This window comes from Pyrus communis, chromosome 14 (assembly GCF_963583255.1).
Source record: "Pyrus communis chromosome 14, drPyrComm1.1, whole genome shotgun sequence".
In the NCBI taxonomy this organism is placed as follows: Eukaryota; Viridiplantae; Streptophyta; class Magnoliopsida; order Rosales; family Rosaceae; genus Pyrus; species Pyrus communis.
The window spans coordinates 19621933-19646719 of record NC_084816.1 but is presented as its reverse complement, the minus strand read 5'-3'; the positions used below and the strand labels follow the sequence as shown (position 1 = coordinate 19646719).

At 36.4% G+C, this 24787-nt stretch overlaps 3 protein-coding genes across 4 annotated transcripts; 2 read left to right on the top strand and 1 right to left on the bottom strand.

The window, feature by feature from the left end:
* Nucleotides 1–214: 214 nt before the first annotated feature.
* Nucleotides 215–9018, bottom strand: LOC137715227 (ubiquitin carboxyl-terminal hydrolase 14-like). 2 transcript variants are annotated; one of them, XM_068454473.1, is made up of 20 exons: nt 8790–9018; nt 7405–7576; nt 6622–6734; nt 6195–6531; nt 5861–5955; nt 4816–4949; nt 4678–4734; nt 4500–4577; nt 4082–4136; nt 3954–3995; nt 3551–3631; nt 2821–3019; nt 2650–2707; nt 2440–2562; nt 2023–2111; nt 1844–1933; nt 1239–1409; nt 988–1103; nt 738–870; nt 215–603 (listed from the first exon to the last, which is right to left on the bottom strand). In XM_068454473.1, the coding sequence occupies exons 1-20, from the start codon at nt 8895–8897 to the stop codon at nt 425–427; spliced, it is 2430 nt and encodes an 809-aa protein (XP_068310574.1). In that variant the 5' UTR covers nt 8898–9018; the 3' UTR covers nt 215–424. The 2 variants fall into 2 exon arrangements, with proteins under 2 accessions (XP_068310574.1, XP_068310576.1); XM_068454475.1 differs by having other exon boundaries at nt 1239–1403.
* Nucleotides 9019–14784: 5766 nt separating this feature from the next.
* LOC137714702 (uncharacterized) lies at nt 14785–17665 on the top strand. Its single transcript, XM_068453845.1, has 3 exons — nt 14785–15249; nt 16152–16454; nt 16833–17665. The coding sequence occupies exons 1-3, from the start codon at nt 14890–14892 to the stop codon at nt 17487–17489; spliced, it is 1320 nt and encodes a 439-aa protein (XP_068309946.1). The 5' UTR covers nt 14785–14889; the 3' UTR covers nt 17490–17665.
* Nucleotides 17666–18059: 394 nt separating this feature from the next.
* LOC137715674 (tRNA (guanine(37)-N1)-methyltransferase 1) lies at nt 18060–23163 on the top strand. The gene is made up of 9 exons (XM_068455008.1): nt 18060–19020; nt 19676–19774; nt 20184–20303; nt 20401–20567; nt 21103–21173; nt 21331–21473; nt 22099–22210; nt 22640–22752; nt 22863–23163. The coding sequence occupies exons 1-9, from the start codon at nt 18133–18135 to the stop codon at nt 23004–23006; spliced, it is 1857 nt and encodes a 618-aa protein (XP_068311109.1). The 5' UTR covers nt 18060–18132; the 3' UTR covers nt 23007–23163.
* Nucleotides 23164–24787: the final 1624 nt, after the last annotated feature.

Genomic DNA, 24787 nt, shown 5'->3' with positions numbered 1-24787 from the left:
GCGGATGTACGTGCGAAGAAGTTCAAGATCTTGTAGTAAACATTTAATATATATATATATATATATAATATAATTGTGTACCAAACAAAAACACTACTTAATGACCCAACAAAAATAAGAATGGACTTCAAGATGGTCCTTGTACATGTTACCGTTCGTAAAAAATTTCTTAAGTACAAGAACTTCAATATGTTTAGAAGAGGGGGAAAGAAAGAAAATAAAAAAAAAAAAAAAAAAGAAACTTGGCTAAATCCGAATGCGGAACCTCAGCAATTGGCATGAATCTATGTAGCAAATTCAAACACCATCCCCCAGCATATTGGCAAAATTACGCAGTTTCAGCAAATTCCTGCACTGCCTCTTTTACACCTTTGAACATCTCCGGTCTCATCTTCCAGTGTCGACAAATGTGGTGTCCCTCAACTTAACTACTAAGTCTCTCAAAGAAGTAAAGGTATCCCATGTCCTTGGGAGGATTAACGGAAGCTCCAACTTTGTCGTCATTGAAAATAACCCATCTGCCATCTTTCAAGATGTGAGCAACATAATGACCACATTGAGTAGATGTTCCGATGTGGCTTACAATTCCAATGAGTCTATATCCTGCATAGAACCAAGCGACAACAGTTCTCAAAACCCTAAAATTGAACACATCGGATGTCTTCATGTAATTACTGTTTAACACGTATCACATATGCATCACATATATACATTTATCAGAGGTCTAAGATACTTACTCCCTGCTCCATCAGGCAGTCCAGCATCAACCGCAGTAGGTGCAGTGTCAGATGTTGTCGCATCCATGTCCGATGAAGCAGAAGCATCAGGATTGTTGAATATCCAATCCGTGGCTTTCTCGATGTCACCACCCTGTCAAATATACATAATTTAAAGATAAGCAAAGGTTACCAAAATCTTCTGTAGTTAGACAAATACACAAACAGCTGCCTATTCTAGAAATAAAAAGGAGCTCCTCAAAAGTTTTACCGATGCTTTCAGTGCCTTCCGAGCAGTGTCTTCTTGAAAACCAAATGAAATCAACATATCAACTTTTGATTGGTCAACCGCACTGTGTCCCCCTTGAGAAATGGGAGCATCTATATCTGCAAATGGAAGAGTGCATCAGTATCATTTTGTTCCCTAAACATAACAGCTCACAGCTCAAAAGCTAACTCTTGCTAGAAAGATGACTACTTTCTGAGATGAAAGACATTCTGGCAAGAACCTTGTTGCATTACCTGCATCATCCATGTGAGAAAGTAGCCAATTCATTGCCTCTTCCACTCCAGTATTTGACGTGTTAATGGCAGCCTTCTGACAGTGAAAATTATTAAAACCCATCGAAACAAGCTGGAAAACAATACTCTCGTCGGCAACAGGCTCATTTGGTTCCTCCTCTTCCCCTGAAACTGAATAGTCTAGTCAACGCATAATTCAGAGAGAAGCACAAATATCATTTTAAATTAGCCAAGCGCATGTATGCAAATACCATAAAAGACCAAAATATGCAAAAGAGACTCTCGTGGTGCTTGCACATTTTCTAAATTCAATTAGTAAAGGACATGTCTAAGGAGCATAATGCAATTACATGCTAAAAACGTGATTTTAACACTTTTGTTTGGCTGCAAGTTCATAGACTTCCAAAATATGAGAGTACTTAGGTTTAATTATGATATGACAATACAAAGATCCACTGAAATGCACTACAATTTGAGTGAAAATTCCACGTAAAATGCACTTAAGGGAACATCCACAAACATATGCAGGCACCATCGAGAAGTTTTTACAATTTCTCCAAAAAATATTCAATAAGACATTGGGAAAATAAAATTGTAACACATACCACCCTCCGGCAACAACTCTTCACCAGGTTGGAGTCCCTTGCTGCGCATGTGACTGATATCTATGATATCAGGAACATCTATATATACATCTGCAGAGACGGATACAGAAAACAATGAGAAGCCTATAAAAAACCAGAAGTATTAATGCATAACAATTTAGGAACCCAGCAGAAAATACCAAGTTTTTTCGGCACCCAGCCCACTTCCATTACAAACTTTCGCATGTGCAACACCAGATAATCAGGGAACGAAGTTAGACCTGCACTCCTGCAATGTATTAAAATAGATTTAAGAAAGAAAATATAATTTTTCAGTAGGCATCAAGATTATTCAAGACATGCTTAGTTAACAGTTCGGAAATACATGATAAAAGAACATCTTAACTTGTAGTGGAACAGAATTAACCAATTTTCCTTCCTAAACATCTTAACTTGTAGTGGAACAGAATTAACCAAAATTAGTGGACAGCTCCATCATTTTGTTTATCCAAATAACTTCAAGTCCTCCACATGCATTCTTGTCCATCAATCAGCCTTTAGCAGACGAAAATAACATAACTTAAAAATAATTTGACACCAGCAATCAGAAAGCTTACTTCACAGCCGTTGTCTTGGCCTTCAAACCAGTGCTGTAAAAATCCTGTATCTCTTCGGGAGATGAAAAGCTTGCAAGGCATGCTTCTAGAGGAACCCTTGGACGTACAATCTCATCACTGGATCTGGAAGAACTCACATTCTTAGTTCAAAGTGTGCAAGGAGATCAAAAACGACACCATGATATTGAATTTGAAACCATATAAACTTACACTTCCTTGCCTTCCGCAATCTTTTCTGCTTTCAATTTCTGAAAGGCTTCAAGTTCTTCTGAATTTTCAAAGTATAGAAGAAAACAAGAGTATCAGCTTCTGGTTCATGTTTCAGCATCAATAGTGATTAGTGACTCAAGACCATCAACAGTGGCCCAAGAAGAAACTCACCCTTATTAGTGGCAGCATGAAGTGGGATGTTTAATGAGAGAATGTAGTCAACCCTTCTATTGTAAGTAACTTTCCCAGACGAACACATAATACGATCTTCAATGCCAAACTTAAAACTCCTTGCAGGATCCACTTCAGGTCTTCCAGAATGAACTCGTTCAACTTGGTCAAGAAAATGAAGGAAGAACTCCAAGGCATCCTAAACAAAATTTGGTTTCAATTATTTACATTAAACAGCAAAAGTCATATGTGAGAGGATCAAATATTGTTCTCCCAGTTGCATATGCTTTTAATTGTTCACTGCTTTGTTAGCTGTTCATTAAAATTAAAATGTTGTGGATTAGTTTCTAACAGCTAGTTTCTTAGTCGCTTCTTCTCACATGCCAAGTGTAGGCCACGTGTTATAATCGCAATGGATGAATGGTTGAGTGGCTGATATAGGATCTTGTGTCAGAAAAATATCATTATTCTTGTACCTCTTGCTCAGATATGAGATTTACAGAAATATAGAAACGTTCTCTCTGCCATTTTCTTGCTTCATCCTTTTGTCATTTACATTATAAATTCACACGTGGATATTAATCGAGGTTTTAAACTTCAATTTTTTAGTAAACAAGACAATAAAAATATTTTAAAAAAACACCACGCATCTTCTTCAAGGATAAAAAAACAGACTTCTGTAAAAAATTGCAAATCTTTTGTCATAGATCATAAGAGATGGTGAATGTACCTGTTGTCTCATGGAAGAAAATTCAGAATGGCTGGCAGCTATAACCGCCTTAAACATACGAGGAGGTATCCCTTCCTGTTTCTAATATTATTTGAAGGTGAATTAAAACAAAAGAGAGACAGAACAAGTCAAAAGGAAATCTCTGAATGAACCTGGCATATTAAACGGCGGAAGCATGTTCTTTTTATTGATTTTTTAAAGTATAAGAAATTGAGGTAAGTATTGGGAAAGTATCGAGAAATATGCATACAACAGTCTCATCAAGATTCAATATAAAAGTGAACAGGAAACAAATCACTAGCATGTTGAGTTCAAATTTACACAGCAATACCAAAACACTAACAATGAATAAGCATAGATAAGTACGGCACTTAGAATGCAGAAACTTATCCAGAAAGCTTACTAATTTTGTTGTAGGGGCAATGGCATTTGTACGATCTTTTTCCTGGACAACATATAAGAAATCTCAGCCACCATCAAGCAAACAGAAACCGTCAAATCAAATAAACCATTTTGCTAATACAAACATACCTCGGTTACAGGAACGGAGTATTTACCAGACAGCAAACCATGCGCCAGCTTTGTTCTGCCATATAACACAGAAATCTTAAGTACAAATGACCTTGCACAGAAAACCTTCCTAAACCAGTTTTTTTATGACTCAACTTAATTTTCTTAGAATGATAGGCCGAGGAAGAGGGAAAAGAACTACTTGCAGAAGTATAAAAAATAAAAATAAAAATAAAAATAAAAAATAAAAAAACAGACCTACGCATGCAGACACTTGTGTTTACACCAATAATTGCAAAGCAATTAATGTCGAACACAAGACTCACATTAACAAGTAACACAGCTTAGCTTTCTTAGCGTGAATAGCAACATATAGTTAACCACAATAGATAATAGAAATGCACATAGAATCAACACTAAGAATCCGCTAACTACTTACAACTGCATGTTCAGGTCTACAGTGGGGTCAGCTGGTGCTTTCTCAAAAGCCATTTTCAAACTTTGATTCTTGAAGTATCTGATCAAATGTAATAACAAAATATTAACCGGTATGAAACATTTCTCTTCTAAATTGATTTGTTTTCATTGAAACTAAATAACATAAAGTGTAAACTCGCCCGGAATAGAAAGAGTGTGTTGAAAACACAACTTGCATAGTCGCTGCCATATAACAGCTGCAATAAAACAAAATGAGAAATCAAGACATTGTCAATAGATACAATGTCTTCAGAATACTAAACAGGTACCAAATATACCTGTTTCCAAGATTGACAAGTCCATTGTAACCAGGTCCAAATATCGGTTCAACCTCCTGTCCACTTTCTTGAATCCGGTTCCAGTCAAAATTGGTATTCTGGTCAAGCTCTCTTTCAGCAGTTGTCATTTCTGTCTGAAAACAAGAATGGTATCAGCTATTCTATCAAATTTAACACTGACAGAATAATATTACCAAAAGCACAGCAATCCAAATGCACAATTTCCAAGAAAACATTTGGAATGTTAAGAAATTTCAGGGAAACAAAATACTGAACTTCAAAAGCAAATCAGAAGTCAGAGATATCTGGTTTTCATTGGAACATTCACGGTTGACCATGCACTTTAACCAAATGGTCCAGCAAGGGAGTGCTTTAACCAAAGGTAAGAGGAATATTTGATCAATCCCCCGTTCGGAGAGTGCTGACTCTTCTGTGCAACACAGAAATGCAACCAAAAGAGAAAACTTCAAGACCTGTTCAAAGAGCTAGAGTCCAGAAATCTTCTGTAGTTGTTACAGAACTTATGATATCATTACTGTATTTAAAATCCAAACCATTAGATTACTGGCATGCAACAGATTTCTTCCTCTTAAAAGATGAACATTAGATCTTTCATACCTCATTGTATTATTAAAAAGTTGACCCAGTCAAACATTTCACAAGTTTTGTTATCCTGCTAGAACATTATAATTGTCTTCAATTATATCTAAAAGATATCCCTAACACACTAAAAAGTGAAATTTTCATTCATAACGGGAAATAAATTTATTCAAATATGTGTATAAAAATACAATACCACATGTTTCATTTCAATCTTTGCAAGGAAAATCCACTGGTATATAATTTGACAATAACTGAATCATTTCACATTTGGTATATGAGAATGCCACATAAAGATTTAATCCAACTAATAAAAAAATAATAGTTAAACTCTCTATATTAAGAACATTTTTTAGCATACGTTAAGAATAGAGGAGCCCTGCTTGGAACAAAAAAATAGAGAATTAGGAGGTCCAAAACACATTTCAGAAAAGATGAAACTAACCTTCAGTAATGATGAGAAATCAATGCCAAAAAATGCCAGATGTTGCGCTAAAAGTGGGTCTAATACACTATCATCCTCTGGGTATGAGAAAACATCTGAGCTGCCACAATATGTCAGTTATCAATAGAAATCAATACATGTAATACAAACTCATTCATTTGAAATAATCAACTACTAGGTCATGTTTGCCAGGATTTGTCTGCTAAACAGCATGTTTTTCATTCATGAACATGAACCAGATAAAATTGCGTAACTTTTATGTACTTACAAACACAAGCACATGATGAATACGATAAGTAATTGCAGAGATTTTAACAACACAAGGCAGCATTACCTGCTCCTTCCAGATCAGCTGTAATTGTCCCCAGCTTTACAGCAAGAGGACAGCCTGTTTCCTTATAGTGTTCAATGGCATGGTTGTTGCCACCAGTTCCATCCCAATTTTTCCTCCCACAAAGGATCATTCCATCAGTTAGATTCAACCAAAGGTTTTCTCTTTTATCACACTTGCAACATTTCCAGCCAGATGAAGGAATAATAATACCATTGTCAATCTGTTGAAAATTCGTTGCATAAGCACTAACTTGCTTCTTCTCGGCTGTCCATGCTGCAAGTTGTTCTTTCCTCTCAGCACCCTCAGCCAATAAAATGGCATCAACTGCCAATCTTACCTGCAGAAAAAAGTCATAATTGTTCCCTATTTGCTCTCTTATTTATTTCACATCAATAATGATCTAGAACAAATAGAAAGGAATGAGCACCTTCTCTGGTAATTCGACAGAAGGAAATGGAAGAGTTACATAATCAGGCAGTAGGACTATATTGTGTGTTTCTTCATATTCAGCCTCATTGTTATCAAATCCCCCATCGACACCTACAAATCATACCACAGGTTAAAATTTGTTTCGCCACAACAGAACATCTACTACTAGTACACAGTACGATAACCATTGGGTCTTGCATACACAGTACGATAACCATTGGGTCTTGCAGAGCAAGCAATATTAACACTAAAAACATGATGAGCCTGTACCAACCACATCAAATAATACAGATACAAATTGTAGTAGTATGTACTAAGGAAAGATCCATAAAATTTGCATCCTGTCTATTTACCTCAAAAGTTTTAATAGAAACATTTTGGCTTATATAGTTTGGAAAATAGGACTCAGCACTACCATACTAGAAATAGAGAGATAAAGCGAGCGGTTCTTCAAATTTGAATAAGATTTATTTGCAAATACCAACTTATTTGCGTGTGTTCCTCGCCAACAGACATTATTTGCTTCGATATTAACAAAGAGAGATCAGGTTCCTTTTTCTCCTTTGAAGATTATACACATTCATTTTGTTTTCAGTGAGAACTGTTAAAACTCTTACTGTTCGATGACTATACATATGCTGCATGCGTTTACTATCAAATCAGGATATGTCATCCAACATGCATAATGGTGCCTCTAAATAGCATAGATTGCAAAAATACATCATCCAAACTCAGTAATTTCCAATACCGCAAAGGCATAGATCATTTTGATTAAAATTACCTATAGCCATGAGTGTGGGTTTCTTCAAAGGCCTATCTTCAGGAACCAACACTTTTGTTTGCTTTATATGCAAATAAACTGGATTTCCAGTCTTTTCATAGTTCCAGCCCACACAATCCTTCCCAAAAGCAAGAAATGTGTTCATGTCCACAAACAAACCTCCTTCTGATCTCTGAAAACCATCACGGAATAACCATTAGAGAAAACAAACCCACAAATAAAACAAATTGTATGAAATTATTTAAGCGAACTCCTGATACAACCAAGAACTTTTCAACATTTAAATGTTAAGGGAAATTGAAGCCTCTTAGCCCTTATAACTTCTTAAAAAAAAAAAGGGGCAAAAAATCAGTCACAACAACCTAAAACCAAACACTATTCATTGTATAAGAAACCAAGTAATTGAAACCCTACGAATATGTTTCATACTAAGTTATTTAGGTATTTGCTTTTATGAACATACAGAAAACTTCACCAACTATATTGAACTCGTAATTCATAGTTACTTTGCATGTATGTCAACCAAGTATCGTAAGTAAATTGCTCCCAATTGTTCAGTCATTTGATAACCAGAGTCACTTTCCTTCTGTACACTTTTCCAGCATCCAAACTATGAAAGTGGAAATTGCACCAGCAAAATACAAGGAAAAAAGAAAACGAAACAAACACAGTGATAAGCCATAAAAATCATTGAAGTGCAGCAAAAATCAAAGCAGCATTTGGAAGAAACACTCAAATTCGAAAACACTAGCTATTGAGAAATCAAGGGAAAATAAAAATTAACACAAAGGGCAGTATTAGTATAGTGAGCAAATCCTGAATTCGTCGTAGCAGCTTCTAGTTGTTTCCTATACTTCCTCAGCAGCCAACAGCACCGGAGCCACATTAAGGGCTACCCTGGGCTGTAGCCCAGGTAGCTTTTGGTAGAAAATAAAATTTTACATGTAGTTTTTACTGATTTTCGAATGTAGCCCACCATATATTTAGTTACTGATTTGAATTCTATTGGTTTAATTATATAATACAGTTTAGAAATCATCTCTTTTTCTCACATATTTTTTCTCATCGCTTCTTGTACATGCACAAGTTTGAATTTGTTTGAATAACAAAAATTCTTGGCTCACCTTGTGAAAATTTTCTTAAGTTAGCTGATACTGTCAAAAAATTTCTTTGTTTATAAAGATTTAAATCTTTAAGCTAGCCCATCTGGTAAAAAATTTCTAGCTCCGCCATTGCCAAACAGAAGACAAGTAAACATGCTAATCCCCTGTTTGGCCGGCGAGAAAGCTCGAGAAAATTCAACAGAAGAACGAAACCAAATTCTAAAGTATTGAGCTTGGAGTAGATAAAGTGAGTGAGAGCAAAATTGGAGGGAAATTGGTTACCGGAGTGTCGAAAGAGATGCAGCATTCCTGCTTGTAGATGCGGTTGGTGGGTTCCGGGATCCGAACCCGGGAGAGATTGGATCGGAGCAGGTCCATAGGATCCAGCATCGCTCTCTCTGCAGAAACAAAGGGTTTTGAAATTGGATAGGGACGAGAGGGAGAGACAGAGAGAGGGAGAGAATATGGCTCTTTGCCCTAAGTGCAAAGTTTCTGTATGCTTCTTGCATACAAAAACAACACTGAATATGTTTTGAAAAGTGTCATCTATTTAAATTATATTTTATAAATTATATGATTTTGTGATTGAATTTTATTTAAATATTATATAATTTCTAATATGATATAAAAAGTTAATTTCCTATCATTACTTTTTCGAAATTTCTTTAGTTATCTTTCCCATCTCAACAAGAGTTGGAAAAACAAATAATATTAGGAAGATTAAATTTTTAAATCAAATGCCGTATCACCAATAAGAAATAACACTTCAATCGATGTTTAATTAATAATCAAATTATCTACAATCACATCATTTGATTTGATTTAGTTTGAAGAATTTAGTCTTCTTAACATTACTATAAAAAAAGTTAGCAATTTGGTAGAGAACATGGGACTCTAGTGGTTTTTGTATTGTATCATGGGGTTTGAAGTTAGGAAGCCTACTATATATAGAGCCCAACAAAATGTAGTTTATTTGGGTTTAACTTGATAAAATTCTTTTTCTTCAAGCGTTACTTTAAGGATAGTGCTATTCATACATATTTTTACTTTTCACATATCCTTATTAATTTGTGGTTATTGATATTCTTCAACTCATTCATCTAATGGTCAAAATTTGATAACGGTGTGTGAGAAGTAAAAATGAGTATGTGAATAGAACTTTCATACTTTAAAACCTCTTCGACCTCTACATTACATAACAACATCATAACCAATAAAGGCACAAACACGTTAAAAAAATTAGAAAATAAAATATGAAATCGACTGTTTGGAGGCCTCTGCATAAGATAAGACTTCATACTTTTTTCATATTGCCATTTAGGTTGAACGAATCATCATGCTTGTTGAATCCCAGATCACAATTCAGATTTTCAGTAAGTTCCTACTAAAAATTTAAACGTATTTCAGTAGCTCTTTATCGAAAAATGAAAGACATTTCGGTAGATACCTGCCAAAATTTTCACCATTGCTTTTGTTACGTACTCTTTGGTTGGTGCTAGGGCTGGGTTTGGTTGGCAACCGTGTCAAATTCCTTGTGCCACCTGTCAGCCACATATACATAATTACCGAAAGTCAGTTACCGCTAATCAACCATCTTCTTGCGGTTGCCAAAAATCGGTTCAACCAAAATTATTGGTTGGTTCGGTTGATAAATGGTACAACCAGTGGTTTCCACTTCTTCCTCGCTATCTTCCAATTCCAAGGGCTCATTTTGATTTTCAGATTGGGGTGCTTGTTCGGTTGCATTGTGTGGTTCATTTTGGGTTAATCCATGTTGTGCACTAGCAGTTGATTGGCTAGACTCCATCATCCTAAACATAAGCAACGCATATACATTCAAAATCATTTATATGTACGTGTATATATAGTATCAGTAATCATCATGCTATCAATTTTGTTAACAATAGTTTCTATATTTATTATGGTATGAATCATATACATATACATATATTTTTTAAACCCTAAAACTAAGGAGTCATTTATTTTCTAAACCCTAAAATTGAGGAGTCAAACATGTAAAAAATACCTAAAATATCTAAATAGAAAAAAAAAAAAATATATATATATATATATATATATATATTGGTAGGTACGGCATACCACTGGCATACAAAATCAATTACCAAAGTCATGCAATTAATTGTCGGTTTGGTAAAATGCCAACCGATTATGAAAAAATGCCAAAACTATACCATACCATTATGAGCAGATCGGTATGGTTCAGTCGGTAAATCGGTTTATGGCAAAATTTCCCACCCCTCGTTGGTGCCTACTGAAAATATGCAGAGCTTCGGTATATACCTGTTGAAAAGTTATAAGGTTTTGACATTTTCCTGCTAAAATATTTCACGGTGTTGATAAACTCGGTAACGACCTACCGAATCTCAATTTTGATGGATATGAGCAGGTTCTCTTTGCAGAAAATGTGCGAAGTAGGTGTAGGGTGTGAGGTAGTTTGGGCAAGTAAATCAAGTGTACTAAGATAATTTTTAATTTAAAAGAAAGTGTCGGGTGATTTTAATACATAATGTGTATTAAACAATATAAAGGATGCCAATAAAATAACCCTAGTAATGTGTATTAAACAATATAAGGGATGCCAATAAAATAACCCTAGAAAAATATATAGTAACCAAATTATCATATGTGGGCTTTGGCATGAGTATATTTTTTAACAAATAATATTATCCACGTTAAAAGAGAGAGGGACTCATACTTAACCCTGAGTTTCTTGATTCTGGGTTACTTAAAGCCAAATACTTCCCCCGCAACTCCCTTTGGGATGCTTCTTTAGGCTCTTGCCCGTTAGCTTGCTGGAGAGGAATAATATTGGAAGCTCGTCTAATACTGGAAAGAGGCTCACGTTGGCAGGTTGGTGGACCGCCCACATCTTTTCTGGTCATTTTCTCCCCCTCCAGTCGGCTTTGATGGCGAGTTTGTCTCCTCACTGATAACTCCAGGCACGGTCTCCTAGAACCGGGACTAGGTCACTACTCTGTTTCCGTCCAGTGAGGTTCACTTGATTCTCCTCATTCCACTCAGCGGTAGACTTCCACAGGATAGCTTGATATGGCACTATGATGCTAAAGGTATTTTCTCGGTTAAAAGTGCATAAAAAGTAGCTTGATCATTATACGAGAGGCTTTCCACCTCGAGGCCACATATTGAGGACGGCTCTTTTTGGAATCTAATCGGGACGGCCAGCTTACCAAGTAAAATCAAATTTTGTACTTGGCGGGCTTGCTTGGACATCCTTCAAACCGTTCTAATTTGGGGAAAAAGGGTATTGCGATGGACAACTTTTGTGTTCTATATAGCTCCTCTCCGGAGTCGGCGCTACATGTGCTTAGCGAGTGTCCATTTGCATGTGTAGTGTTTTCTCTTCTAGCATCAGCCATGTCACCCGAGTTGCTGCCCTATCTACTGTCCGCGACTGAGTTAGCCACCAAGGTGCTGCTCTCTCATTAGGTCAGTTTGCCCATTTTCTTATGTTTATTCATGATATTTTGCGGGCTAGCTAGGAATTCCCTCCTAGAGGATGGCAAAGTGGACAACCCAGCCCTCGTGAGCCATTTGGTAGGCTTTCATCTCTTGAACTTTTTAAAAGAGCAGCCACCTTCCAAACCGCAGCCACTCCAGTCCCCTTCACGCTAGTTTCATCCCCCTCCGCAATGGATCAAGATCAATGTCGTTGGGGCTTTCAATGCCACTACAAATACTGGGGTGTCGGGGATATATTTCGCGATGAAGTTGGTAGCTATGTTGGAAGTTTTGCTCACAAAATATCCCACGTCACCTCCCTAAAGATGATTGAGGCCCTGGCAGCACGTAATGGAGTCTGCTTGTCCTGGGAACGAAATGGCAGCAAGTCATAATAGAGGGCGATGCGCTGCACGTTGTCCAAGCTCTTGGTAATCTGCAAGGAGGTTCATCAGGTTCTAATTTTCTTGTTGAAGATATTAAAGTAACCTCCGTAATTTTGTTTCTTCAAAAGTCTGTCACATTCATAGAACCGCCAATGTAGCGTTAGATAGAATGGCCAAGTTGGCCTGAGGAGGCTCCGGAGATATAGATTCGTTGCCTTTTAAACACATTGTACCCTCTCAAGACTACCGTTGGGCACCATTAGCTATTCTTTTTCAATTAATCTTCTTCACCATTGCAGGCTTGCAGTGGAGAACAATTTAGAAACAATAAAATAATAGAAATACAGAACCGAAATACTTATTCTTTATTATTCAAAAATACTTGCAATACAGAATGCAATAACACAATAATTACAAAAAATTAATATGATACTAACTTGAATGAATTGAAGGTAGAGGCTAGCGCAAACGCTATGTCATTCGAACAGTATTTCCGTCCCACTCGTGTGTTTGTGGTTCTACAACGTCTGCTCGACCAGGATACAACTACCTAATTCTATAACCCGCACTGGATTATAGAACTCTAGCGAATTGCTTTGTGTGTTTACTCTCTGGAAAGTTTGTATGGAAGATAAGGTGGATTATAGAACTCTAGCGAATTGCTTTGTGTGTTTACTCTCTGGAAAGTTTGTACGGAAGATAAGGAGGAAGAAAAGATGATTTTTGATGGAATTGAGGACTCCAGTTATATAGGTTTTTTTCATACCTCTTCAAATACCTTTTGGATGTATCTGAAGCTATACAACTCTTTCCAAAGAGTTGTGTCTATTAATCAAAACGTTTTTAATTAATTTAATTAAAAACTTAATTCGAAATTAAAACTAATTGATCAGATTAATTTTAATTCCTTGGCCCCAAGTGCCCCAGGGCCCAAGACCCTTGTCTTGATTAATCAATATTAATTAATATTAATATTATAGTATAATCATCAAGCCTAATCCACACAACCATAAGACCCAAGCTTTCAATCCATTTCCAAATGGTCCAAGTTCTAATTACTAAGAAAAATGAATAAGCCTATATAAAAGCTAGTGAAAAAATACTGTTGACCAATGTGGGACAAGAGGGTCTCAAACTCCAGCTACATAGCTTCAATTCTTCAGTCGGAATATTAAGTGTAATCATACTAGCTAGCTAGGGTTACCATGCAGATATTTCACTCAAATATTCGTTTTCTGATAATTTTCAACCCCAGCGCAGCGGTTCTTGTGAATTGACTGGTAGATTTGTCACAATGACACAATCTATCTTAAACTCAAGATCAAATAATTATTTTTCTTTCTGAAAAAACAAAAAGACTAGTCAAGTTTATGTTTGTTAAAACAAAATCATTTGTTGTATTCAAGTCCCTTTTTTGTCGAATAATTTGTGAGTTAGAAACTTAGACGAGCAATTTTCTATTTTCTAACTGCAAATATAGTCCTTATGCTTTTATTAGTCTACAAATAACTAATGGAAGTTCCTTATCCTTTTAGAAAACTAATTAAACTAAGTTGGGTACTAGCTGTGTATGATATATTCTGAAAAACACAATAAATGTTAGAATTGAGAAACTAATTAAACTAAGTTCCTTATCTTTTGATTGTGTATGAGAACAATCATTGTGAGAACAGAGACAAGCTTTTTATATTAATTAGGGTTTTTCTCCATCCATTCTATTATAGGAAGGAGAGATTTACCGAATCATAATCCAATCAATCGGTGTTCCACATTGACATGTATTCACATAATTAGTTGCATGATATTAAGACTCCACGATTCTTATTCTTTTAGAATCTTAAGATCACTTGAGTATCAAGTAACTTAAATATCAAATTTCTCAATAATCAAGTGACTTGGTCAATAGTCCATTGACATTCAATGAGTTTTACATCTGGTACCAAATTAAGTTGTACCAAGTAAAAACATATTCGGTTTTTTCTCGTTTTGTCCAAAAGGAGAGCTAATGCTCTGAAAGGAGACCCACAATTGAACTCAGGTAAACACTCTCTACCATTGAAGTTACAACCAAATGAAATTGTTTTAGATATAAAACAAAACAAATTAAATTTAGCAAACAAAGGAATGAAATTGTTGAGACGTTGACAAATGGCACAACTCAGTCCACGTTGGGTTACATTGGTTGATTCGTATTTGAAAGCTAAAAACAGAAAACCACAAAATCCATATTTGTCAAAAAATAGAACACTTTGCAATCCAATTTTTTATATATAAATTTTGACGTAAAGGAGCAAACTAAGGGCGTACAACATGGCTTACCATTGAAAATCTCATGCAAGTTACAAATACAAATTAACTACAAACACATGATGCAGATGATTGTTATTAATTTTTGACACCAAAATGGCGCACCACACTGTTCCCTCCCACCCTCGTTTTCTCGGATTCTTGAATCCCAGCTTTCTTGGCTGACAAACACAAACTAGCCCCCCTAAAAATTCCATGTCAACGGAGCCATGCATCGCGAAAACTACAGCCCGCTTTGTCACGCTAGCACAGCAAGTGCCAATGGATATTCTACAACGACCCAAGTGAAGACGAAGAAGAAGAAAAAGAAAGCTACAAATTTCTTCCTATGTTTTCGATCGTTTGATGTGGTCGGTTCAGAACCTGGACGACCTTCTAGGAATGTTTTCACATATGTGGCTGTAGGCGAGAGGGAAGGTGGGGTGTTTCCCAAGGTGGTGCCAGTGTCGTCGCTGGCAACATCAGATAATGAAGGAGACGATGAAATATGTCGTAGTACTCAAAATGAAAAGAAAACACGATGTGGATTTTATCAAGTTTTAAAGGCAGTTTTGTTCAAAACAAAATTGGTTAGTTGCTTTCTCTTTTTAAATCTCTAATTAATAACGTCATGCATGTTTTTGCCACAGTTTTGTGATTATATCAAACTTGCGTATTGAAATTTAATTTTTTCAATTATTAATTCTTCCCACACAAAACCCTAAAATAGGTACACGGTAGTGTTTAAGGGAAGCTGAAATGCATCTGTGGGCCTTCTTGGCCCCCTAGAATGATGGTCTGTTGTGATGAAGCCACCAACTTGTCCCTTTTAAAAAGAAAAAAAAATTAATTAGGGGCACCATAGAGAAATTCCCTTTAGTGATATTTCTTTCTATCTCATGTTAGAAAATGTTTCGAATTCGATTCCCCTCCCTTTTCTATTACCAAAGAAACAAAGGAAAATTAATGAAAAAGACTTAAAAATTTTGAGTTTTAACGATAAGGACAAAATAAAGGATAAAGTGAAGATTTTTTAGTGTAAAAATGTGGTTTTTTGTTAAAGTGAACAATACCGGAAGCTTTTCGTTAAAGTTCTCAAGAAACAACCTGTATCGTACTTCTTGGTCTCTTTTTTTGGAACAATACTTCTTGATATTTTAAATTTAAACATTTCTTTTTTTGCATAATTTTCTAGAAGGGGAGCGTTGGCTCATTATTATTTTTTCAAATAGTGACCAAATTAGGAGAGATTTTTTATTGTGCCTAGAACACAAAGTGAAACACCACATGTTATTATACAATTAGAGGGACACTTGAAAAGAAAAAAAACTTTTTTTCTAATTGTATAATGACATATAATGTTCCGGCTCATGTTCCTGATACACGGAAAAGTCTCTCCCAGATTAGGTCAAGTAAACCTTTTATTTTGTTGTTTACTCATGTTATCATTGTTATTAATATTGCATGCATGCATATCTGTAAACATTGGCAGGTCAATAAGATTAAAGAAAGAAAATCTGAAAAGAATTTTGCAAACACAACACATGAGAGTTCAATTACCTCAACTCCTAATCGACATCGGTCGGAGGATGTGCCGAGAGTGATCTCCAAGAAAAATTCATACGTTGGCGTGGAAGAAAAGCGAGATGTGGTGCTCCCGAAGGTGTCACCAATGGCTTCACCATTGCTAGGTAATGAAGAAAATGATGAGAAACGTGACAGTCAATATTGGAGAAGCAAAGGCCGACGTAACTTATCTCGTGTTTTGAAGGCGATTTTGTTCGAGACATCTTTGGTGAGTTTATTTTCACTTCAATCTCTCTTTTGTTGGGTTTTTTTGGTTAGTTTTCTAGTTTTGGTTTCTTTCCACAAGTTTTTTTTTCTTTTCAAACCCTATTTCTTGCTTTTGCAACCGTATTACGTCTTTTCTTCCGAAATGCTATTATGTATTTCACCTTACTCTAGCCGTCAACTTTGTACAGTAATTGTTAACTATTTCTCCATGATACCATTATGATATCAGTAATATAGATGAAATAATGACGAGATTAAGTATCTCGTAATTAAAAGTGATAGTTTATGAGGTAACGAGAGACACAAAGTGATAGTCTATAATCTTAATATGTCCTATGATATTGTACTCACTCCTACGTACATTTATCACTATTGATAGGCCAATAAGATTCAAAAAAGAAAGAAGGGAAATAAACTTGGAAGAAATGAGAGTTCAAAGTACAACGCCGAGGAAGATGACCCAAGAGCGATGTCTGACACTGCTTCTTCTTTAACTAACTGTTCTGTCTTCATTTCATCTTCTGTAAACTCTTCATCAAGTTCGTTATCGCAAACATCCAATTCAAGCATCAGGTCTTTGTCCAAGAAGATCAAATCTCTTCGATCAAGCTCATCGCATAATTTTAAAGCCAATTTGAAGTACTTGTCCGGCAAATTTCGACCAACTTCGACTAGTAACAGTTCAAGATCTAATTATGCTAAAAACAAGTCGTTTGAAGCAAATACAAATGCTTCAAAAGAAGGGCAAGGACAACAAGACCTAGATGTAACCAGGATTGAGAAGAACAAGTACAAAAAAGGATGTTACAGATCCATCGCGAGTTTGGGTTTCCTGCTCATGGGTTTGTTGGGTTTGATATTTTACGGTAAAATTTGTGCCATTTTATGCACCTTGGTGTCGCTCTTTAGCATGCCTCTTTGGTGTACCAGTGTTGGACAGCACCATGGTTCAACAAACAAGATTGACAAGAAGAAATTCATCATTGGAGGATTACTACCAAGAGACTCGAACAATTCACTGCAAATGACAAATTAAAGTTGATTGGTTCATTTAATCATCACACTAATTTGGTTCTAATTTATATTTTGGTGCTATTTTTTTTTTTAATTTGTTTTTATAAGAAGATCATATTAGAGATAAACTAATCTCTAGCTTGTATAAATTTTTTTGTTTCAATTGTTCTCCAAAAACTTGTACCAAATCGAATTAAACCTTGCAAGTGCACGAATCGTATTATTGTATAGCTTATGCAAAGTGCCAGTTCTTTAATTTAAGTAACTAAACTAACATGGATGTAATTGATGGGTTTGTGTGCTTTTCTCCGAAGCAAATCCTCTCCGGACCTATACCTCCATAGCTTAGAGATCAAATCCTGATCTTTAAAATTTGATCATACCATCAAAAGTAGATAAGTTAGTAAAAAAATTTGAAAGCTACAATAGCTTTTGGCCGCATGATCAAAATTTAAAGGCCAAAATTATTTGATCGTTAGGCTCTAAACATATAAATTCGAAAATAATCTGCTTGAAAAAATTTTAAATATAACAAGAACACGAATAGTACATCCCGTGTTTTTAGGTTAAGCCTTCACGTGCGTAGCACATATCTTAAACCCTCAATTGCCACTTATCTGTGTTGGGTTCTGATTTCCCGGCAAAACAGAATCAAGTGAGCAACAATGGTGGCCAAGCTCGTTCTCAGACCACCTCACTCTCTTCCCCTCTCCACTCTCCCCTCAAAATTCCTCATCTTCCCCAAAATACCCTCCCTCCCCAAAAGATTCCTCATCGTCTCTATGTTCTCCACCACCGCCGCCGCTCAAACCCATACCCAAATTTCAAACCCAAACAATTCCTCGAACTTCTACGGACCCTCCCTGCGCAAGGGCACCCACCCCTTAAATCTCCGGTCTCACCCTCCCTTCACGAAAACCGACGACGACTACGACGACGACGATTTGTTCAACGAAGAGAGCTTCAGTAGGGTTTTCGACATCGCGGCGCTTCGAGTCCCTGCAAAAGACTGTTTCGCCCTCGAGAGCCGACTCCGGGGCCACTTGCTGAACTGGCCTCGCATTCGCAACATCGGCAGAGTCCCCGGCGACGAGGTGGAAGCCGAGCTCGCCGAGCTTCTCGCCAATCAGGGAAGAGACCTCGAAGACGAAAATGCCCTTGCCTCGTTGAATCGCCGAATGTACGGGAAAGCGGAGGGCGACGGCGAGCCCTTTAGTCCGGTGCTGTACAGGGAGAAGCTTGCGAAGACGTTCGATTCGCGGGGGTACGTGAAGTTCCGAAACCTTGCGAGGATGTCGAGGCCGAACCAGAGGAAGAAGAGGGGGGATGAGGAAGCTGAAGGCGGTGAAGGGAAGAAGAGATGGGGGAAGAGCGAGTTTTCGGTGCTGGAGGTTGTGGATGACGAAGAGGGTGAAGGAGAAGGGGAGGACTTGAAAGGTTTGTTGGGGGATGAGTTTGAGGGCAGGAGGAAATGGAGAGGATCCACACGGTTGCTGCTATTGGATGAGCGGTATGCGAAAAAAGGGGTGGAGGAGTTGCCTGAGGCAATCAAGGTGTTGTTTTGGTTCACAATTGCATATTGAATTCGAATAATATCTATTAGTTTTCGTTTCTAACTTACGAGTGGTAGTGAGTTTTTGTTCTTGTAATGTGATTGGAAATTCTACAGCTTTGGTAGGCTTTGTATTAGAAAAGAGTGTTTCTTTGCCTTTGCGTAATGGGACAGGCTCATGATCCGAAAATGTGAAGCATTCCCTCGGGCAGAGTCAGTAGCTTATGGGAATTCTTTACCTTGTTAGGAACCTTTTGAAAGAATCTAAGTTAAATTGTTGCTCTTGATTGTTGCAAGACACACTATTTTATGAACTTGCAAGATGGTGTTCTTGTTGTCTGTATGACTTTTCGTTTTAAGGGTCGTCTTGACCCATTTAAGGGAGCTGTGAATCATGGCCATTTAAATGGAAGGGACCCCTTAGATCCCCAATTATCTTTTGGTTAGGTCTGATGCATGATACGCCTGGACAAATATTTGTGATTTTGTTGCATCTGCTAGGCAGGGGAATTAACATTCAATCCAATTTCCTGTATATGGAAGATTTTTCTCTGTAAATTCTGGTGCGTTACATGACTTATTTCCCTTATGGCCTTATATTACATTGGCTTATGACACCATATTCTATTGTCTAATGTTCTTGCCCTATCCTTTAGGTGGCGATGAAAGAAAATACCGGGACAAGTATGAGGCCGGCTTTTGAGCTTGTGAGATGCAAACTGACTGTTTTTTACGAGTACTGGCAGATGAATGAGGTATTTCAACCAAGGATATCTTAGGTGTGTTTATTTAGTCTGTGCTACCTTATTTTCTTATTCCACATTACTTCCATCTGCTGTGGCAGTAACCCAATTTTATTTACGCTGACACCAAGTTGAACTAAAAAACCTAATTGACCGGAAAAAACTAGCTAATTTGTTCCTCATTTGAAGGATTTTTCTGAGTTTTATCGTGTACTGGTTAATTTCGGTCCAAAAACTTATGCACATCAGTTGAATGTTTCATGCTTAGCTTCTGTGTACACTCTTATATTCCATGATTGACTTTGAAAAGACTTTGTTTAAGGAATGTATTTATGATTGAATGTGTACATCGGATATATGTGATGCACCAAATAGTGCTGAAAGATCAAAAAAAAATCAGTGGGTTTAACTTTTTTGGCAGATATTGGAGGCTTTGCTACCTGAAGGTATGATTGTTCCTTCAGCCTTTGAAACTGTCGGGCATATTGCACACCTAAACCTGAGAGATGAACATTTACCATACAAAAAGCTTATAGCAAAGGTACTCAATTTTTTAATATCTTTCAGTTTCCATTTTCTTAATTTGCTGCTCAATCACTATGTTCACTAATCAGGGAAGAAATCCTTCCTTTTTACAGGTGATTCTTGATAAAAATAAACCAAAGATTCAGACGGTTGTCAATAAAATTGATGCCATTCATAATGACTACAGAACGATGCAACTCGAAGTTCTAGCTGGGAATCGTTCCCTTGTGACTACTGTAGTTGAAAATGGGTTGCGCTTTCATGTTGACCTAGCAACAGTGTATGTTCCATTCCTTAGCTTGCAAGAAAATGAAAACTCCAATTGAGTTTTTGAATGACTGTCTTATTAATGGGAAACTGATCGGTTCTATGCTAATTATGCTACTGTGTAATATTCGGATATTTTGTTGATAACATTCTCATCCCTATCTCGTGAGTTTATTATTTCACACTGCTAGGCCCTTGTTCATGGACATGGGACAAGATAGTTGGGATCATGATGTTAGTCTACGCCAAAGTTGGTTTGGTTGTAGATTTGGGGGCAGGTTTTTTTTTTTTTTTTTTTTTTTTTTTTTTTCAGGGTGCTTGGGTGTTAGTGTATAGATGCAAATTGACTAGAAGATCATTATTATTCATAGTTGTAAATAAAAACTCAGATTCAGAGGTGAAATTAATGTGAACCATAATCATTGTGCTGAAATTATTTCAATGACTTAGTGTTTCCTCCTTTCTTTTGTTCTAAGTAGTAGCTGGTGTTTATTTTATGAAAATGAATGACTGGCAAGGATCACAGTCTCATGTTTCGTTTGGTGCAGGTATTGGAATTCCAGGCTTGCAACTGAAAGACAAAGGCTTGTAAACAGCTTTACACGGAAAGATGTTGTGTGTATGTCCACGTCCTGTGCATCTTAAAAGATATTTTATACTGTCTGGGCCTTTGATAATGTCTATATTGCTTCTTCTTCTCTTTTTTTTTCTTGTTTTTTTCCGGAGGGTGTCTTCCTGGGCCTTTGATAATGTCAATATTTCTTTGCTGTTGACAGGTGATGTTTTCACTGGGGTTGGCCCAATAGCAATGTCTGCGGCAAGGATGGTGAAACGAGTATACGCCAATGATTTGAATCCCAACGCAATTGAATATCTGGAAAGAAATAGTGTGATCAACAAACTTGAAAGGAAGATTAAGGTATGATTATGAAAGATGTAATTGCAGTATGATGATACTATCTGAAAACAGTTGTTTTTTTTCTTTTCATATTTTGATTGAGAGGATTCATGAGAGATAGAACGCAAACTTTTTTCCCAAAAAAAAAAAAAGAAGATGCAGCATGTAGATTCTAACAAAAAACTGGCCAAATATTGATGAGTTTAATTTGATTAGTGATGCAATACTTGTTAGCTTATTTGGTGCAGATCTTAGTAAACACAATCTATTTTGTATATTGATTAAAATTCTCGCAGAGCTTGGACTTTGAACTGGTACGAATAGTTCTGGTTGATCAAAGGAAAAAGGACAAATCTATAAGTTAATTGTATTGCAAATTCACCAGCTTATGAATATAGCAGATTTTGTGAGTTAGTAACTGCACCCACTCATCAAATTGTTTCAAACTTTCTATTCTTTAATTGTTATTTTGTAGACTCTCCAGTAGCCATTCCCTTCCTATGCCCCATATCTAGCATGGTTGATCACGTTAGCAACAAATTTTCCCTTTGATTTATTTATTTATTTATTTTTATATGGATGTTTGACTTGAAGAATAAAATGGTATGCTTCATTAAGGATCTGTTAATTGTTTACCACTCACTAGGTCTTCAACATGGATGGAAGGAGGTTCATTGGTGCTATGTTTGCAAGTGATAAGGCTAAGTCTATAACTCAAGTGGTAATGAATTTGCCAAATGATGCTGCGGAGTATCTTGGTGTGTTGGACTTATTCCCTTTTTACTTATTGATTGCAATTAATTTTCATCCCTTTAACTATTGGTTTGTGTAGTTACTTGTTTATACTTTGTGATAGTTTTTTTTTTTTTTTTTTTTTTTTTCCGCTTGTCAACTTGCAATAGTGATACGTGAAGGATGGAAGGGAAAACTAACTAATTCTTTGTTACTAAATAGAGCGATCACCTAGTTCTTGGGCAATCGGGTTACATTTTGGGCTAGTTGGATTATCTAGGGATTCACTTTTCTAGAACCTATTGAAGTAAGAGACGCCTTAGTTGATGGCCACTTTTGCTCTACTGTACTTGAAAGAGTAGTTGACGATAAGATCAGTTGGTTTCTGAAATTGTTCAATTTGGATTGCTGTAGACTCTATTTCTCACTCCCTATGTGAATTACCTTATGAACAGATGCATTTCGGGGAATATTAGTAGATAGACCAATGGAAGAAGAATTTACCTTGCCAATGATCCATGTTTATGGATTCTCCAAAGCTCAAGATCCGGAGTTTGACTTTCATCAGGTACGGTGCCAAATACTCACATGTTTGTGTTATTCGGTTTATTTCTTAATGTTTACCTTCATCAAGTTTTAACTCTTACCTCATCCCTTCTTTTTCCCCAACTAATGCAGAGAATAAGAATTGCGCTCTCAGAAGCGGCAGTTGATGTAGAAATGCGTAGGGTACGCCTTGTTGCACCAGGAAAATGGATGTTGTGTGCGTCATTCAACCTCCCTAAGAGTGTCGCTTATGCAAAACCAACTTTGGATATGTAAATATAGGTAAAGTTTTATAGCGCGTGAGCATCATACACCCTCGAGTTTTGTACATAAACTATGTTGTATATCTACGCGGATACACTTAGGTAGGGAACTTAAGAGATATTAGTTTATCCCACCATTTTGAAATAAAAATTTGTCATCTTAATTTCCATTAATGGAGTTGTTGAAATTCAACTTTTCTTGGTATTTTGGTCTCAAAAGATAAATCGTTACTCGCATTTGCTAGCTGTGGGAGCAAACAAACATCTCCTACTTTCAGATGATTTCTCTCTTAAAGTCTATTGCTGCAGAAACCTCCCTTATTTCTGTGGGTCGTATTCCACATAAGGAGAAGAAGAGAAGATAAGAAGTGAAGAATCTTGCTGCCCAAATTGGTAGTTTTCCAAATTAGGAGAGAGAAAGGAAAAAGAATCTTGCATAACCCAAGGGTTTTTCATTTTACCTCTTTTCTTTGTCCCTTGACTAAACCTTGGGGTTTAGGCAATGTACTTGTCCGTCTCCTTATACTCAAGTTTGAATAATGATTTATATTAAACGGGTTACGGGTTTACCGTCACATGGTATCCCCTTCCAACAATGCATCATGTGTATGTTTTTTTTTTACATGACAATGTATTATTGAATTTAGACGTCACATGGTAGTGAATCAGTTTCATGTAAGTTTTGCACCAAATTTGAATTTGCTTTCTGTATATTAGATTAGTTTAGAATATCCTCTTGTCAAAAAGAAAGAAAGAAGACGATGATTAGAAAACATTCTTAAACTAAAAATTCATTATTATTGGTCTCTCACCTCATCAAAACGTACAGCTATGGTTCCTCAACTAAAAATTTATTACCAGTTGTCCTTCAACTTTAATCCAACTGGAAAAATGGTCCCTCAACTTTAACCCAAATAGAGAAATGGTCCCTCAACTTTAACCCAATTATAGCAATGATCTTTCCAATATAGTTCATTTTGACAAAATTCTGATGAAGTTGACGAAAATGACCATAGCTATACGTTTTGATGAGTTGAGGAACCAATGAAATAAGATTTTTAGTTAAAAGATTATTACTCCAATTTAATTAAAATTACAGAACCATTATTACAATTTACTCTTAAACCATATATAGACTGTTCGAACAAAAAATGAGAACCATCCATATTTTCGGACCGCAATAGGGAATTACATTATTTCAAAATCAAAACTAATAGTTAATTTAGATTTTGTCAAAACAGAAACTATAAATATCTTGAAATTAGAAATTAAATAGTCATATTGCTTAATTTAATAAATAATAATATTGTAGGGACCTAGAGGGCTAGGGACATATTTTGCTTTTAAGTCAGAGTGTTTTGTTTTGTACAGAAATCTTGCAATTGCCAACACAAATAACAGATGACAGGGACCTCTTCTTCATCTGCACATATATGCAAAAAATACACAAAAATGTACATAAATGCCACAGAAAACCGAATATTTGTTGCACATATTTGTCCTCCATGGACGGCCCAGATTCACCCCAGCATTTGGCATGCTGCCTCATCCGGTCCCTCCATACAAATCCCACAGTGTAAGACACGTCCTAAATCTGCATGTACTGCCATGCTTGTCGTATGTAGGACTGCCCCTAAACAGCGGCTGGGGATACACAATGACAATGTTACCCCTTTGGAGATGGTGGTTGAGGGCCATATGGTAAAATCAAGTGAAAGACACAGAGGAAAGAGACCGAATCTCAGTTGAGAGATTGAGATCTAAATAATTATATCTCCTCTGAGTCCTCTCCTG